Source organism: Parambassis ranga, chromosome 2 (genome assembly GCF_900634625.1).
Source record: "Parambassis ranga chromosome 2, fParRan2.1, whole genome shotgun sequence".
Taxonomy (NCBI): domain Eukaryota; kingdom Metazoa; phylum Chordata; class Actinopteri; family Ambassidae; genus Parambassis; species Parambassis ranga.
In genome coordinates, this window is record NC_041023.1 from 11,564,176 (window position 1) to 11,583,495 (window position 19,320).

A 19,320-nucleotide genomic window follows, 5' to 3' on the forward strand; every position below is an offset into this window, starting at 1 on the left:
TCAGCACTGATTAAAAACCTGTTGGTTGACCCTGGGGCCTGCATTTCAAAGTGAAAAGGAATGGGTAGTGTGTGTGTGCGCGTGCGTGTTTGTGTGTATTAGGAGGTTTTATGTAGTAAAAAGTAAAGGGTATGCATAAGTAGAAGACATGATATACACAGATAGATGCACATATTCATATTTGGCCACATGAACTGAATATTCGTGACTGTAGTAAGTGTGAGTCAAACACACGCACACACACACTCATAAACACACAGTCATCCGTCTCCTCTCCATCCTATTAGACGGTCTGGCCTTTTGATCTCTGCCACTCGATTCACTGGGTCTTTTCTGACAACTCGTAAGAAATACAAAGGGATGGAGGGGATCAAAGTCAAGAGGCAGGGTAAAGGTCGATATGCGTGTCTCTGTGCATGCTTGTGTGTGTAAAAAAAAAAAAAATAAAAAATTGCATGTGTGCTAGGGGACAGTGACTTCAAAAACTGGACGGCGTGCTGTGCAACCATTACGTTCAAAGGGAGGCGGGTCTCTCAGAGGCCTTTGTTTTTCTCTTGTTTATGAAGTTCTTGCTGTAGCATTTTACTAGAAAAGATGCATTAGGAACTGTTTGTAGTTTATTATGTCCTGAATGGGATTCTGGTTTTGATAGAGATGAAGGGAATGTTAATGTGACGTCAGTAAGTACATGGTGTGCTTACAGTGCTTCTCACAGTAGTAGACATGCAATTGTGCAGGTATGGTTTTATAGATTTCAGTAGGGCATCTGTATTAATGTCAGTTGCATTACAGAGAAATATCATCAGTCACTTAACAGTATGCGTCCAAACATCACCTCATATTGAATTAAAGTTAAATGTTAAGTGACTGCATATCTTCTCTTTGCAACAGAATACATGTATGTCATGGTTTGGTTCCTTCCAACAGGCTTGTTTCCGATGCTGCGGGAGCTGACTGAGGAGGAGAGGCAACAGATCCTCCACTCCTCTGAGTTTCAGAGTTTCTTCGACTGCAGCATTCGTGTGATGGAGAGAGCGCTGGCTGAAGACAGTGATATCTTCTTCGACTACAGCGGCCGGGACCTCGAGGACAAAGAGGGGTGAGCAGAGAGGAGACACAGGGGGGGAAGAAGTTGGATGAAGGAGCAGAAGAACTCTGTCTGGAAGTGAGAGCACATGTGAGCGTTTACTACCATGCCTCGAACTCAGAAATGTGCTGAGAGTGACTCATGCCCACCCTGTCACTCCAGGGGCCTGGGAGCTTCTTTGTTCTTCAAAATACATGTCTTCATAGTGATGTCACACTCTCAGAGGGTTAAAAACTTCTGTGAACTGACAAGCATTGCAACCTAAAGAGCATTGTACTGCTATCTGAAGGGCTGCCTCCAAATGGAGGTTATCAAAGTGTTGGTTGAAGTTGTAAGAGTCATAAGTGCAAAGCTCTTTCAGTATACTGCTCTGCTATTATAGAAGAATGCTGCTTTTACTGACTCACTTCAACTTTGACCACTGCAGCCACAGGGAAGCATGTGGTCAAATAGAGATTATGTCTAAAACAGGCCATGGCCTAGTGCTCAGCATCAGTGCTGCTTTGTCTCTGGGCTTCTGAACGTGTAACAACATAAGCAATATTTCACTACCTTGTTTTATTAGGTTATCTCATGTAGTATTGCACACAACATCAATAAGACTACAGACACCTGAAGATTTGTTAACCTTCCCTTTCGCTGGGTTGAAATGACAACAGTCTCACTACCATGCAATACCAGTTAAACACAATGCGTCACTGCCTTTCTTCCATTCAAACTGTTGTAAAACCTTGAGTGGCTCAGGCTTTGTTCACAAAGAGCCTCATCAGGCTGAAGCAGCTTTACGCTGTTTACTCTGACAAGAGGAACAGAGTTCAGTTGACTTCGGTCACCTCTGACCTTTATCTCTACTGTTTGCTTCCAGAGACTTGGGCAGTGGCTCCTGTCTGTCCTTCAGCAGGCTCTTCTATGATGAGCACTGGTCGAAACATCGTGTTATCACCTGCCTTGATTGGTCCCCTCAGGTGAGGCCTGAAACTGTTAGGTGTCCTACTTTGGATCCAAAACCCTGCCTTTACAAGTGTCAAATTTACTTGTCTTTGGAGAGAGAGTGAATTAAGTGTGTTTGAACTTGTCTCTTCTTCCCCTTGCTCCTTTCTGTTTTCTCTCAGTATCCCGAGCTGCTGGTCGCCTCCTATAACAACAATGAAGATGCTCCCCATGAACCAGACGGCGTCGCCCTGGTGTGGAACATCAAGTTCAAGAAATCCACACCGGAGTACATATTTCACTGTCAGGTACCTTAAACACACAGTACACCACATAGCAATGTTCGTCTGTTAGGATTCTCCATCCTCATTATGTCTTACACTCATTGTGAGTCCATCCAGCAAGCTACAGAGTATTTCCCTTTCCACTTTTTAATGACAGGACGTTTGTCAGTAAAATCATAAAATGATGAAGCAACGGGAAATGAAATACAGCCCTACAGGATTGGATTAAAGACCCTCACTGCCTGTGGAGGCCACTTTTTTTAGTGAAACGGAAGGTTTGGTGGGAGAAAAAACACTTTGACAGGAGTGATGTTAATAGCAAATGACACTATGAAAATGGTAAGAGCAAGGAGAGGAGGGATTGGATGTGAGGACTCTCATGGCACCCACAAAACAGGCCATATATAGACATCTCAGTAGTAAAATGATGTGGCCTACCACCACTTCCTGATCCAATGCTGTGTGTGTCAGGCCACCCATGCTGATGCGCTGACTTACTGTATGTCGGCACTGATTTCCAATCTTCTCATACACAATACTGTAAAAGATGGAATACACCTGTATTATTACTGGTGCTGTGAGAAATCGCCTTGCCTTGTGCGCACACACTTTCAAGGTTCTGTCAAACAAGGGGAAAAAAATACACACAGAAGCACATGCTCCTGCATACCGCATGGTATGTGCAAATATTTAAATATGAAAGTTGCCATACAAGCCAAGATCTATAATAGATTTTTGAAGGACTCCATTCTTTCACTGCACCATAATTTATGCTGCCGCTGAAATCCATGTGGTCATTCGGATAGATTACAGCTATGCAGTTTGTAGCTGTAGGATTCTGTAGATTTTCCATGTGGTGGTTCTCTGATGAAATATGTGCAGAACATCTGACTTTATTAACAGTGCGGTTTCTCCGCATGCTGATCTGTGAATTGTCCATGTTGGGTACTCAGACGTTTGGGAACAAGGATATTTGTGTAAGCAGACGATAAAATGCTCAGTGTATCAAAAAAAAGGGGGACGTCTGCTGTTAATGCATGCAGCAGAGGCATTTGTGTTTAAGTGAAAATACAGTGGCAGGAACACAGTAGTTGCCAGTTTGCGTTGAAATATTAGGAAATTGGATCTGTGACAGACATACAAACCGCTGCTACAAAGACAGCAGACATGTCCGTTTACAGGGATTTGTTTTAAGTGAGTGTTCACTGGAAATATGTGCTTTATATGAAGTGATGCTGATGGAGAAAAGGGGAACCAGTGCAGGGTGTACAGCAGTACCCACACATCACAGGAGTCAGCAAACTAGTCTTGTTTAGGAAAACATAATAGAAAAGACAGAGTTGAAGAACAGTATAATATAAAATGGGGATAAAGTGATTAAAGAAAGGAGCTTGGGTTGGGTTTGGATGAAAGAAATCTAGGAGTGACTACAGGGGAGAGGACAGGAGTTTTTTTCTAGTGAGGACCTCTGCAAACATAGTTGCAGCTCTCTAGTTAGCTGCGGATCAAATGGCTTTTAATGTGCGAGCATGTTGTGCAGTTTAACCCCCCAAAACCACAGGGCTTGGTGCCTCTTCCCCTCTTGTTCTCTGCCTCCTCCTTTTTTTTCCTCTTTTTGCCTTCCACCTCTCATCTTTAGCTGGAGTAACAGAGGGGCCGGTCCTGTGCTTTCTCCCTGCATCTGTAATCACAAACAGTCTACTGTACACTGGGTTGGCACACACACACACACGCACACACACACTTCTGCTGTTGGCAGGAACTGTGTTTAGCAGCACTTCAGCCATTTTTGTTGTCCCAGTCTAGCCCTCAGAAGCCACTTTGGCTGTGTAGATGGATAGGTATATGGCTGAATACCGTATGTGTGCACACATGTGCTTGTGTGTTTATTGTGTACATGTGTTGAGGCTGTGCAGTGTGTGTGTGTGTGTGGAGGATACAGAAGAATGACAGTGTGGGCTGGTATTGGAGGGTTGGTGCTTGTGGTTGAGGCTGGATTCAGCAGGAGCTGTATTGTATAATGCTATGGCTTATAGCGGGCTTCATATTTCAGTTGGGGTTTCGGGGAGGTCAGGCTGTTTTATTTCTTGTGTAGCGGTATGAAGTTCGGTAAATGAGCATGGCAATGCACAACTGACACTTTTTTGTGGGGGACAGATTTCAGTAATTTTGTAGCTACACCTAGACCGCTCAGTGTGATCTTCATCTTGCTTGTATAGGCCAAGCCCACTGAAGGATGCAGCCCTGAATTGAAACACACTTTCAGAGATTTTCATAGGATTTTGAAAACAAAAAATGGTGGCCCGAATCCTTTGCTTGCGTCGTTGGATGATGTCATAGGCATGTGTGGTGGAAAAGTAATTTCTCAGTTGTCCCTTTGGCAAGTTAACTCCACAAACTGAGCACAAATATTTCTAGGATTGAGCAGCCTTGCTGTAAATGTTGCATTCTAATCCAACACTTAGGCGGACAGGCCCTGGTTTGACAAATGATGCTCCCATGTGGACTCAGTCATGTCACATAAAACACACAGTTGTGCATTCATTTTCCGTTTCCTCTCTGCTTTGCTGTTGCTTTACATTTACCCTGCACTTCTTTATCAAAGCTTTTTTCACTCTGATCTACAAGTTTCAACATCCTACTGTTGGATTTAATGTTTATTTGAGAATATTTTGTTTAAACTTGTATAATTTGTATTCCCCTCTGTTGTTCTTCTAGTTGTTCTTCCTTTAAGGCTGTTCTGAAATGAAAATGGTGATCCTTCTGCCACAGCCTTAAAGGACCAGGCAGTTCCATGGCTCCACTTCAGAAGCCATTGATCTAGTTGATATAGTAGTGGAGGAAGTGTGTGATCCATCAGGGTGTGGGTTGGATTTATACTTCAGGAAAGTGGCTACCACTGCTGTGGATTCTGGTACCAGCATGCCTCTCCTCAGCACGCCTGTCCCAGCAGTTGGACCCATCATCGCCCCATCCCAGTTGGGTCCAATCTTGTAACTTCACACCAGTCTCTCAAGTGGGCAAAGTCACACCACATTAAAGGACCCGTTTGACTTAAAACCTCTGCTGAACCCCCCCAAACCACACGCCTCACTGTAACAACCCCCGCCGCTACTGTCATATCCCATTGGACTCAGTCATATTTTTATTAATATCTCACTGCCTTGCATCGCTCCCTGGGACTTTGGCACTTCCAGAAAAAGTTGAGTAAGAGAAGCAAAAGAGGCAGAGAGGAGGGTGAAGAGAGTTAAAAAGAGCAAACTGCAACAACATTATTCATATTCTGTGTCTGAGTTTGAGCCCATGTATGTATACCAGAGGATGGAGCTGCATTACATTTTGGAACACTAAATAGTGTGGTCGTAGAGTGTTGAATTGTGTAGCAGCAAAACATATTACCATGTATCTCCCTGGTTCTGTGCATCTCTGTTAAAAGGAAGGGGTTTCACAGAGCTTGTAAGCTGGGCTGCTGCTTCCAGTTGTCTTCCATTGTTACACAGAGGTTGCCAAGCAACCAGTAGAGTCTGCAGCTTTCTGCAAGAAAGCAAAGATGAAAATGTTTCTCTGAAAGGTATTGACAAAGTGAAATCCTCTGTCAATACTGCCACAATATGGAGAATGTCAGATTTTTAGGTCAATGCTACATTTTAATACCCTTAAAATGGCCTAACTTTGTTTAATCGAGCAATATCAATTGTGAATCAGTTTCTGTAGAGCAGAAAACAGACCAGATGAAGAACTTGTTGCATAGTTCTCCATGTCAGAATAGAATTGAGCAGAGTATGGTTGAGTCAAACATCTCACACCGTATTATATTTACAACAAAAAGCCAATAAAACCACAGACCAGCAAAAGTGAAAATATGAGCCAGACAAACAAACAAGATATGAAAAATAAAGGAGAAGGAGCTCCAGGAGGGAGAGAAAGGCCTGTTTGTGTTCCCAGAGTCTCCTCCTCATGCTCCATTCTTTGCCTGGTGAAATAGAGACTCTGGCTTGGTATTTCTCTCTTCTTGCCAGAAACCACAGAGTGACAAAATCTGTGGGGTGTCATAAACGAGTAAAGCCAGGGGGAGAAAGGGAGGAGAAAGGTGGTTGGGAGAAGGAGGAAGGGGGGGGGGGTTCGTGAAGCCAGGATGCAAGAGAAGACAGTTGGATCCATCTGGACCTGATAAGGCAGAGTGGAAAACAGATGAGTGTGGTGAGGCAGAAGGAGATGAGGGATGGAGCGTGGATCTACTTGGGAGGATATAGTGTCTAGCATGCCCTATCAGGCTGCCCCCCCCTCTCAGTATAGCACTCCATTTCTGCCTTCGACTTCAGCAACAGTGTGTTGCCAGAGGAAAGGAGGAGGCAACAAAGGAGGGAGTGTTTGCCTCTTTCTAGCTTTCTTTCTCTTTCTGTCAGTCTTTTAAACATCCCTAATCCTTTGCTGGGTGCCATCTTTCATCACTGTGTACCATGTGTGTATTATCCTATACAGAACACTTCCCATTAATATAATAAGGGCTGCCAGTAACACTCAGCCTCAGGAGCCTGTGTGAGATATGGTAGATGATACTTGTGTGTGAGTTTCTCCTTCACACACCCACAGCAGACCTTCCCTGAGGAAAGAAATGAAACCACCCTCCTGCACTGCCAGAGTGTCTCCCTGTAAAACTTCCACAATTTATCTCAGGCCTGATACACTGAAGTGACTCTTGCTGCTGCCTTTTCTTCCGGGGGTTGTCACTCTCCACATCCTCTCTGTGTGGGCTGGCAGGAGATGACTTAGCAGGTGTCTGACCTCCGCTGCATGTTAAATGAGAACCATCCGCAGAGCCACTGTGAAATGTCAGCCTTAGCTCCAAGACAGATCTTATATATACACTCAACAAAAATATAAACGCAACACTTTTGTTTTTGCTCCCATGTTTCATGAGATGGACTTGAAGATCTAAACTTCATTCCAGATACACAATATTACCATTCCTCTCAAACATTGTTCACAAATCTGTCTAAATGTGTGATAGTGAGCACTTCTGCTTTGCTGAGATAATCCATCCCACCTCACAGGTGTGCCACATCAAGATGCTGATCTGACATCATGATTAGTGCACAGGTGTACCTCAAACTTCCCACAATAAAAGGCCACCCTGAAATGTGCAGTTTTGTCTCACAGCAAAATGCCACAGATGCCACAAGCATTGAGGGAGCGTGCAATTGGCATGCTGACAGCAGGAATGTCAACCAGATCTGTTGCTCGTGCATTGAATGTTCATTTCTCCACCATAAGCCGTCTGCAAAGGCGTTTCAGAGAATATGGCAGTACATCCAACCGGCCTCACAACCGCAGACCACGAGTAACCACACCAGCCCAGGACCTCCACATCCAGCAGGTTCACCTCCGAGATCGTCTGAGACCAGCCACTCAGACAGCTGCTGAAACAATTGGTTTGCATAACCAAACAATTTCTGCACAAACTGTCAGAAACCGTCTCAGGGAAGCTCAACTGCATGCTCGTCGTCCTCATCGGGGTCTTAACCTGACTCCAGATCGTCGCCGTAACAGACTTGAGTGGGCAAATGCTCACATTCGATGGCGTCTAGCACGTTGGAGAGGTGTTCTCTTCACGGATGAATCTCGGTTTACATTGTTCAGGGCAGATGGCAGACAGCGTGTGTGGCGTCGTGTGGGTGAGCGCTTTGCTGATGTCAATGTTGTGGATCGAGTGGCCCATGGTGGTGGTGGGGTCATGGTATGGGCAGGCATCTGTTATGGACGAAGAACACAGGTGCATTTTATTGATGGCATTTTGAATGCACAGAGATACCGTGATGAGATCCTGAGGCCCATTGTTGTGCCATACATCCATGAACATCACCTCATGTTTCAGCAAGATAATGCACGGCCCCATGTTGCAAGGATCTGTACACAATTCTTGGAAGCTGAAAATGTCCCAGTTCTTGCATGGCCAGCATACTCACCGGACATGTCACCCATTGAACATGCTTGGGATGTGCTTGACCGGCATATACGACAGCGTGCACCAGTTCCCACTAATATCCAGCAACTTCGCACAGCCATTGAAGAGGAGTGGACCAACATTCCACAGGCCACAATAGACAATCTGATAAACTCTATGCGAAGAAGATGTGTTGCACTGCATGAGGCAAATGGTGGTCACACCAGATACTGACTGGTTCTGAGTCCCCAGACCGCCAATAAAGCAGAAACAAAATGCACATTTCAGGGTGGCCTTTTATTGTGGGCAGTTTAAGGTACACCTGTGCACTAATCATGATGTCAGATCAGCATCTTGATGTGGCACACCTGTGAGGTGGGATGGATTATCTCAGCAAAGCAGAAGTGCTCACTATCACACATTTAGACAGATTTGTGAACAATGTTTGAGAGGAATGGTAATATTGTGTATCTGGAATGAAGTTTAGATCTTCAAGTCCATCTCATGAAACATGGGAGCAAAAACAAAAGTGTTGCGTTTATATTTTTGTTGAGTGTAGATTCAATCATACAGGGAGCTTTGCAGCCGTTAAGATGTTATGTAGACAGATGTGGTGTTTGTAGGACTGCTATGTTTGGAGCCTGAAATGAATAGAAAGATTTAAATGGGCTTACTTTAGATTTCCTCACTGTTACGTAGCTTAAAAGACTGTGTCTGTGTCTCAGAGTGGGGCCACCACCAACCACTGGCTCACTATGATTAACTGGTACAAACAGGACTGGAGCTGGGGACCACTGACAAGGTCTGTGACACGGCAGGGCATCTCCAAAGCCCTACAGTTATCTACAACAAACACTAAATGTTTAAGGTGTGAGCTCGCTGGGTTCTGAAAAGCTTGATGAGGAACAAGCTCACCGTGTTAAGAACAATCTGCCATTTTTGAGGTGGAGAAAGAAAAGGGTCATGCTCTAGGAGGAAATCAGGATTCAGTGTGGGAAGCTGGAAGAGGACACCTGGACAACAGCGCAGTGCCCACAGATGCAAAAACAATGTTTGAGCCACTGATGGCAAAAGCTTAAGAAATGAATTTAAACAACCAGACTGCAGATATCAGACAAACACTTCCTGTAATTCACATACAGAAAACTACATGATATAAAAACTGAATATCTGTCAACCAATTTCCATTTAGCTTAAATCATAAACTTGTAACAGCCCACAAATTGATCTCATTTCTGCGCCTAATTACGTACACTACATTTAAAGGGGCTAGAACTGTGAAACATATGGGCTGATGTGACATTGAATGAGAAGCATTTATGGAGAATGACTTTCATGTTAAATCCAGCTGGCAGGCGCCTCGTAGTGCATTATCAGGGCAAAGTCGGCCTAATTTTCAGTAGCTCTTTCACTAAGCCTGACGGTACACGAGGGGAATGATGGCATAACCTGTGGTTTCTCAAAGAGGGGCTTCAGAGTTTAGTCGGGAATTTTCCTCTTAAGATGGGGACACTGATAGGGCTTAGGAGTTAAACTAACATATGGAGCAAATAGAAGGGTCTCTTGATTTGATTTAGCTTTTCTTTGTCATTACTCATGTGGGGTAGAGATGTTTATTTAGGGTGGTGACTGGTGGAAGAAGACGGAGGGAGCAGGGATGTTTTCTGATTGTGTCTGTTTATTCTTGTGGATTTGTGTGTTTATCAGTTTCACTGGTGTTAATTGTAAAAGTTTATAGCTTTGCTTTTTAAGACTGATAAGTGGTTTGGATGGGACCATGTGCATGAGCGTGTGTTTGTGTATTGAGATGAGACAGGGTGCCCCACTTGGGTTTATTAACCCATGGATGGAGCCTGATGGAGAAGGAAAAGGCCTCAAACAAAACAAAAACTCGAACAAAAATCTTTGATCCTTTTTTTTGTCTGATTGTGAAAATAAACTTTTTTAGCAAGACTCCTTGCCAGCTGACGAGCCACTTTATTTTTACCTCTGGAGTTCAGTTTATTTTGAGTCCTGACGTCTCAAGCGACTCCCAAGCCGTTCCCTCTGGAAGCCGTGACAACTCAGAAGTTACAAAAAAGAAGAAAAGTTAAGAGTGCCCAGTGTTTTCTTTCCTCTGGTTTGTTTTTCAGCCTCCTTTCAAAATGAACTGGGGTTTGGAGTTGGCTGCTGTGCACATGCTGTGGTGGCACGGATGGAGAGCGAGGGGGGGGGCTGTATAGGAGGGAGAGAAAAAAGAAAAAAAAAGAATTAGATCTAACACAAAATACACTTGTACTAATGTTCAATAAAATAGTATGATATAGGAATAGTATTTTATTAATTTAAATAGTCAATTTGACTATGACATAATGAATCTAAATCACATTCATTGTGTTTATTACAGCTGTCAATGTAGCAGAACATCTATCTTATTTTAATACACTGCCATAATTTTTAACAGTTATTGCCTTGTTAATACAGAGATTCATTTGGGATTCTGATAATTAATGACATGTTCAGCCCTGCTGCCTCAGAGCTGCTGTCTGACGTACAGTTCTCAGGAACAATAAAACTGTCATCACTGCTTCTTTTTGGAGATCTACGATCATATTAGGCAACAAGATTTTTGCGAAACCCGCCCTGCGTGTTGTTATAGTTTTACTGTTTTTAATTGTGATTTGTGTTTGTGAGCTTGGTGTTTTATACTTTTTGGCCCCATCTTGCCTGTAAATTACTCCCGCCTTCAACATTGTAACCAGGATTATGGATTGAATTGAATTTGTCCATGCATAACACCGCTTACCCTCCTGCAGCACCGCGCATGCACAGGATGCTTTTCTCATAACTCAGACGCACACAGATGCTTCAGTGGCTCTGGGTCAGGAGAAGCTAGCTGTTGCACGCAGACACCCATATGGGACGAGCACTGAAGAGGAACCAAAACTCAATAAACACAGTACTAAGGCGGGGGAGGGAGTTCAAGGGTGCGCTTGTCATGATGGAGGCTACAGTTAGCGCTCCAGTGGCTGCTGGGGTTTTGATGCTGTAATGTGAAACGGCTGGGGGAAAGAGGACTACAATTCCCCTCTTTGTCTGGTCTTCACCCCAGCATCACCCCTCTCTCTTCTCCTCAGCGGACCCTCACAGTGGCCAAACTCATCATCTGCCTCTCTGTCTGTGTCCCCATGTCTGCCACCCATCACGATGCCTTGATTGCCTGTTCTCACTCTCATCCCATCTAGCATTACAGGTTTCGGTTCATATCTCTGTTTTCTCACAGACTGCAGTTTTATATTATCTTTTCATCTGAATTCCGATAATGTTTTTTTATATATATTTTCATAAAATAATTTCTTTTTTCTCCTCTCTCCTTAGTCTCCGGTGGTGTCTGTGGGTTTTGCCAGGTTCCATCCCAACTTGGTGGTCGGGGGGACATATTCAGGACAGATCGTCCTGTGGGACAACCGCAGTCACCGTCGGACTCCTGTGCAGAGGACTCCCCTGTCTGCTGCTGCACATACTGTAAGGCTACATTGCAGTGACACTGTGACATGATAATGAGTGAGTCTCTCAGCTTTGAAGCTAAATGTCTCACAGTTCACACACACACACTCACCTGATGGAAGTCATACTCTAAGTAAGGACAGCTCAGTTCAGCTCCAGTCAACTCACTGACCCTGAACAAATTACTGTCAAATATACACTAGTGATACATTAAGAACCAGGGTCCTTTATAATCACAGCAACAGAAGGCATGAAGGCGCACACACTGCTACATGCCATCCATATTGTTGGCTTAAAAAAGCCTGTGGACTCCAATAATGAGGCCGCCTCTCTGGTCAGTTAGTGAGTCCAGCATGCTAGTATGGTGCTGATTGCTGAATAGATTCTTTGTGTGGCCCAGCACACAAATCAATTACTGCCCAGTAATGATATAATGGCTTCACACACTCGTGGATTTGAACAGCAGCACATGTCCTAAACGTAGACTGGTTTAAAAGGACGAGTGCACACTGGCATGTGAGCTGTCTGTGAGCCTGCTGCATCTCTTGGCCCACTAAGTATTTAATGATGTCATGGGTTTAAGGGTTACGTGATCATCACAGGGACATGTTTAAAACCTAATTTTATTAATTTTAGCATGTCAAATTAATTACATATTTCATGTTCTTGACAGCCTGCTGCAGTTCAGGTTTATTAGGTGCAGAGCCATTCTTGTGCAATTATTATTTATTATCATTGTGGTATATGCATCGATATTGTTGTAATTGTGCTCCATCATTTGTGTGTTTTTGTGCAGCACCCCGTGTACTGCGTGAACGTGGTCGGCACCCAGAATGCCAACAACTTGATCACTGTGTCCACAGACGGCAGGATGTGCTCCTGGAGTCTGGACATGCTCTCCCAGCCACAGGTATTTCATCACAGCAGTCTCATATGCATGAACTGGGGTGTGTATTAACATGTTTGAATGTGTGTGAATTTGATCATGTATAGACACACTTTGGTGCTCTCTGTGTCTCTGTAGGAGACCATGGAGCTGGTGTACAATAAATCCAAACCTGTGGCGGTGACAGGCATGGCCTTCCCGACAGGAGACGTTAACAACTATGTGGTTGGGAGTGAGGAGGGAACAGTGTACACTGCATCCAGACATGGCAGGTTGGTGCCACAACACACTCTTTACACATCTGCATAAGAGTTAGGTGCACACCAATTCCTTTCTTAACATGTTAGGATGCTAAATATCCGCATGTCATGTCTTACATTTGTATTTTCCTTCTTCAGTAAGGCGGGTATCTGTGAGATGTTTGAGGGCCACCAGGGGCCGGTCACAGGCATCAGTTGTCACAGTGCAGTGGGCGCTGTTGATTTTTCCCACCTCTTTATCACATCCTCTTTCGACTGGACCGTCAAACTCTGGAGCACCAAGGTATGTTGTGGGAGGCGGGTGAGGAGGAAAAGGAGGGTGGGGGGTTGATTGTGGCTGTGGAGAAATTCTGAGAGAGTGGAGGGGCAGCTGTGTGCAGTAAAGTGGCAACTTTTTTCACAAACCTTCCCTTATCTTACAACTTGTGTATCTGTATTTGTGGCAGTGAGTAAGATTTGTTACAGTGTCTATGAATGGGGAGTCAACATATTTTGTAGTAAGCCTGATTTTTATTTGAATTCAGCCAGTTTCTTTCCCTGTTATACAATAATACAATAACAGTAACAAGTAGATGTATGGCCTGGATGTCTGGAAGGTGGTCTACAAGGCCAAAGTCAGGGCAAAAAACAAGACACTAGTTCCTTTCACACAGTGCATTTATAGGATTTTACCTCAACCTAGTGTGAAGACCAATAAAGGATGAGTCTTCTAGCAGCATTTTAGCACAATTTCTGGTCTCCTTCAGTGGTGGAAGAAGGATTCAGACCCTTGACCTGAGTTAAAGTACCAACACAGCAATGTAAAAAAAATGATTTGCCATTTAGTTTACTTGTGGTGTGTATGTGAAAATCCCTGCTATGCCTGTGTGTGTGTGTGTACTCCTGCCTGCTTATACACTTACACTATAGTCAGACACACTCTGAAGGCTCCACTCAGGACATTGTTCTGCCTTCAAACCAGTGTGATGAATTCCATTTGGCAGCCTGTTTGTGGCGGTAAAAAACGGTCAGTGTTGTTTCTGTCAGTGTAAGGCTGGGGAAAGAAAATGTTGGCATATACACTGGCTGTATACATGACTGCATGGCTCACATGGGTGAGGGTTAAAGGTAGAAGTTAATGCTAAATAATCATGTCTTTGAAGGATGGAGAGGTGCAGCAACATCTCATGGTGAAAAATACATAATGCATGTTGCATAACACCTTCAGTATCAAGTTACAGTGTTCACACTTGGCTGTGACAAGCAGTTAGGAGCTTTGATGAGCTTAAGCTCAGGTTTGCATGCAGCCTGTCCATACGTCCTGTGACACATATTAAAACATTTCTGTGGATTTTCATCAGAAGAGTGTGTTATTTTTCAGGATTTGGGAATTCCCTTTCCTTTGAGGGGTGCCGCAGGAATGTGTGTCTGTCTCTTATCCCACGTAACCCATATTTGTGTGTGGGCAGGCGGAATACCTGAGCGAACGTACACGCGTGTGTGTGTAAATACAGACGCACCACACATCCCTTATGTACACCTTAAGCAAGCTGCCTATGCTTGCCTAAAATCCCCTTGAGGTTTGCTTTCAACCCTCCAATCACGGCCCTCAAACACACACACATTTGCAGTGAGTATTCTTTGCATTCACACACATGATTGCCCTCAGTTCAGAAAGGCCATCGTACAGAAGTCTGCTAATGTTTTTACACTCAGCGGTGCAAATATTGTGGTTAGCGAAAGCATGCAGGCCGGAGCGTAAAGACGTCGTGACAGCTGGGAGCAGGTTTATGATTGTGCATAACTTGAACCATCTTGCTCTCTTGACCCCAAAACCATCATCTTCTAAGTGATTGGATGGAGCATAATTATTCCACTTTTGCTCTCTTAAGAAGATAATTAAAGGCCTGCATCACTGTCATTTCAGGTGATTGTTAATGAGTGTTGATACGAGTCTCTGTAGATATATTTGGAAACGATTGAATCGTTTTGTCCTGGTGTGCTCTTACAGTACGGCGCATGCATGCATCGATTCATTACAGTTTTTCTAATTTGGGGACAGCGCCTCAGTCCCTACAGCATGTGGTTATTAAATTTGGTGTGAAGTTATCAAACCAGCATGAGGTTGAGACTCAAAAACAGCCAGGATGGAAGCAGATTATGTGATGTTCAGAACATCTGAGTGATGAAAGGTTTCTGCACCTTCCTCCATTTTATGAAAATATGACGTATATATATATATGTTTGAGTATTGTATTTCTTCATGGTGACATGAACCATCAGTGTTTCGGTTTTTCAGCCCAGAAGACCCAAAAGCTCCACAGCTCACAGCAGAGGAAAGATAATGACAACCAGTTACCTGATGTGCGGCGCCGTAAGGATTAAGCTTCATTTTAAGATTAGGTTTAAGACTTATTTACTCACATCATATTCCTTAAAATTGGTAGATATGTGCAAAATTGTAGTTTTGAGCAGTGAGTTTAATACATGGAGGACTTAAGTTATCTTATGTTTCCTTCCAAGTGAGTTACCTGGAACTGACAAATAGTATCATAATATAATGACATTTTGAATATAACTGAAAGAGAGAGAGAGAGAGGCCAATCAAGTGCAGAAACTGTGAGAGCAGAAAAATGACCTCTGCTGTCATCTGGCCGGTTGGAAAACAGGTTCAATCAAGGCTTAAAATTGACTGGGCTCTGCTTGTTTGTGTGTTTCTGTGTGTGTGAGTGTGCACTCTGAGAATAACTGCATGGAGTGAGAGAGTAAAGGTGAGGAGGAAAAAGAGAGCAAGCAAGAATGAAGAAAACAGAGAGAGAGAGCACATTCTTTCATTTGCTCTTCCAGCCAACCTGTCTCCTCTCCTCCACCCCTCCCACTCTACTTGTCAGGAACGCAGGTTGTAAGCCTCTGGAATCCTAATTCACACACACACACTTGGTTGTAGTGTGCTGTATTTACCTTATGAGGGGATTCTTGAGACAGCACAAGTGTGTCTGCCACAGCTGTAGTATTAATATTAGTAATGTTGACATTAATAAGCTCGTTGCAGCGACAGACCTGGTAGCTGAGCATGAGCACTAATATACTCTCTGCATCATCAACATAAATATGTACAGACATGCTAGCAGCTATATAATTACCCTCCATTTGTAACTGCAGCACAAGCAGTAGCCTGGAGCTGTTAGCTGTGGTCACAGGGGTCGTTGTGGCTCGAGGTCAAAGTTCAACAACCTCTGCACAGCTCAGCAAAAGATGTCATTCTTTTAAAGTACTTTTGCTGACCTCTCATTTAGTCACGCGGCTATATTTATGAAGACATTTGGTTGACATAACATCACAGATTTAGCTTTACATTTAGTGACCCTATTACAATACTGTCACTAAATACATAATGTGTCCAGCAGAGAGCACTGACAGCACCTCCACGTGCTTTTTAATAATGTACGTTTGTGCTAAAAGGTTTTCTGCAAATACTGATATTGAACACAAAACAAAACGGCCCCTTCCTCTCCGTCCATTGTCCACCCCCTCCTCTTCTTCACATTTCCTATCTCTTAACATCTCTGTCTCTCTTGCAGACAGATGTTGTGTTAAGGTTACAGTACACCTTATGGCGGGCCCTTCCCTTTCATCTCTCCCAGCGGTTTTATGGCGCTGTGTGAATGTGCGAGGCTTTTTAATTAGGCTCTGCACCCAGACAGGCCCCAAGGCTGAGGCAGCGCCACTCTGTCTGAAGCTCGCTCACTCCCTCTCTCCATTCCTTTTCTCTCTCTCTCTCTTTTCTTTCTATCTCTGGTGTGTCATCCACTGTAATCCCTCACTCTTCTCTTTTATGCACACTTACATAGATGTCTCTCTTCTTCAGCACAACAAGCCTCTGTACTCGTTTGAAGACAACGCAGACTATGTGTATGACGTCATGTGGTCACCCGTGCACCCCGCCATCTTTGCTGCCGTGGATGGCATGGGCCGCCTGGACCTGTGGAATCTCAACAACGATACAGAGGTGTGTGTGTGTGTGTGCACAAACAGGCGTGTTTTCTGTCATCTTTTTGTGTTGATGTGTGTGTGTGTTCGGTGTCCTCGGGGCCTGTTGCTGGGCCTCAGCCCTGAACCGCACAACCATACACCCAAGACTTTTCCCTTCCCATCTCCCCCACCACTGCCTCCTCCACCACCTCCACATCCCTCCCCACACACACACACACATGCAAGTCAAGACTCCCCCGTGGGCGTTTCCCACAGCCTTTGCTTTAAATCAGACTGGGTGACATCTCCTCATCCCAGCTCCTACCCAGCCAGCCCACTAACATTTCTACAACCTCTGTCCAACGTTAAGGCAACCTCAGGACCCCACCACCCCATCCCATCTTCCTCCCACACTGCGTCCCATCAGAGGAGTGCACAGATGTGCTGGAGACCACGAGCACAGAGCCCCAGCCCTCAGTGTGCAGAGTCTCATGACAATAAAAAAAGAAAGTTCTGGGTTGAGTTTTTCAATGCTGTGGGGCGACAGTTATTTTAAGATGGGTGCATTAAAGGTTATTGAATTACTTAAATATGTAATTTACATTTTTTTAATTAATTTATCAAATTTACTAAGATACTGTAAAAAAAATCTTCCTTGTGACTAACATTTAGGAAGCTTTGGGCTGGTTTGCAGACTTTAGTGGAGTAGAGTGAAAAACTGGATTCTGGAGTTCCTTCTTGCCAGACTGAAAATCATACTAAGTTACAGCTCTGGCAACAGAGTGGGCATCAAACCTTTGATCAGTCAGGTAAAAGTAGTGATAAAAAGATGCTCCATTCTCCTTCCCTCTTGGTTTCCATGGAGACAACAGCCACAGTTCTTTAACCTTAATACAGTCCACATCTCTGCTCCCCCTCTCCCTTTTTTCTTATGCACATGAATAAACTTCACATCTCTTCTCACAAGGTTTCATCTCACATCTCAGTTCATCTCTTCTTGTTTTTGACCTCATCACTCTGAATCCATAGGCAGCCTTAGGTCCTCCCTCTGCAGCACAGATGATAAGTTTCCCATGGTTCCCCCAACAGCAGCCTTTTCACAGACAGAGGAAGAGTTCATTATCGGCGGCCTAACTCGACTAACAATGTGCTTTATGAGAAACATTTGCTCAGACACACACACACAAGCACACAAACACACGCACACAAGCGGATGTATCGAACACATGCATACACACATTCACTCACACACAGTCTAATAGCAACAGGCCTCCATTGTTGCCATCATATTAAAAACACACAGTCATAATGACATTAACGGAGCAGTGCAGCACTCTGCCTGGTTCTCATTTCCACCACACACACACACACTCACACACACACAGCCAATTTAAAGCGCTCAGTTCAGATCCACTCGTGCGGAGCAGTGGAAGCTAGCAGGCTAATGGCAGTCAGTCTGTGGTTAGCACTGCTTTAAATACGCAGAAGCTTGGTGTGTGAGGCAACATGATGCCAAGGCCTCTGTCTCCACCAGTGACATGTGTCAGCCTCGCCTGCCACTTGTCAGGAACAGTTTATGGAAACCCTGCAGATGTTTTTTTTTTTAAAGGTGCAACATGAGCTGTTTACTAAGAGCCACAACATCAAATACGAACAGAGTGATTATACAGTAAATAGCCCTGTGTGTGCGCGCATGTGTTTGTGTGTGTGTGTCCACAGTTGAATTAGAAGCTGTAAATTTGACAGCTTTGTTTCTCTAACCCCCAGTGTATTTGGAGAAAGCTGCACTTTTTATGTAGTAAATTAAACCACAATGGTGTAATAGTCCCATTTTCCAATAAACATTAAGAAGATCTGCTGTTGCATAAAAAAAGAACTCTTTATTTTTTATTTTCCACACCTTGTTTAAAAATTAAAGGACCTAATGTCCATGCTACTGGAGGATATCCTTTTTTAAATGAAACTGGTTGTTATTAAATTTACAAGCTCACTCATGTATTAGTTTATATTTAGTAAATAATAAATAGAACACTGTTTTAACACCCTTTGCCTGCAGGGGGCAGACTAGAGTTTCTATTTTTATTGTAATTTTTAAAAAATATTATAATATGATGTAATGTATTATTGATATGATTACACATTGTTGGTATGTGTTTTTTTCCCTCAAGGTACCCACTGCCAGCGTGACCATAGAGGGTGCCTCGGCCCTCAACAGGGTGCGCTGGTCGTCGGGAGGAAAGGAGGTGGCTGTCGGGGACTCAGAGGGCCGAGTGTGGATCTACGACACTGGAGAGGTACAGATAATAGAACATTTGTGGAGTAGAGTGGGCACTCACATGATACTCCTGACATTAATGGTGATATTCAAGCCAGAGTGCTGTGATGCTTAGAGCAGGTGGTTCTCGTGAGTTTAGTTTTCAAACAATCAAGATTTAATTACACACTAGATGACAAAAGCATGAGTGAACTACACTGACCACAATTTAATGCAA

At 43.9% G+C, this 19,320-nt stretch overlaps 1 protein-coding gene across 8 annotated transcripts in view; it reads left to right on the forward strand.

Moving 5' to 3' along the window:
* dync1i1a (dynein cytoplasmic 1 intermediate chain 1a) overlaps nt 1–19,320 on the forward strand; it is a 37,492-nt gene that overhangs the window by 16,183 nt on the left and 1,989 nt on the right. For all 8 annotated transcript variants that reach the window (XM_028428721.1, XM_028428742.1, XM_028428770.1 and 5 more), the window contains 9 exons: nt 928–1,099; nt 1,953–2,052; nt 2,200–2,325; nt 11,603–11,749; nt 12,528–12,641; nt 12,756–12,889; nt 13,016–13,160; nt 16,725–16,865; nt 18,997–19,122. In XM_028428721.1, the coding sequence (XP_028284522.1) occupies nt 928–1,099; nt 1,953–2,052; nt 2,200–2,325; nt 11,603–11,749; nt 12,528–12,641; nt 12,756–12,889; nt 13,016–13,160; nt 16,725–16,865; nt 18,997–19,122 (1,205 nt within the window). The remainder of the gene's footprint in view (nt 1–927; nt 1,100–1,952; nt 2,053–2,199; nt 2,326–11,602; nt 11,750–12,527; nt 12,642–12,755; nt 12,890–13,015; nt 13,161–16,724; nt 16,866–18,996; nt 19,123–19,320) is intronic.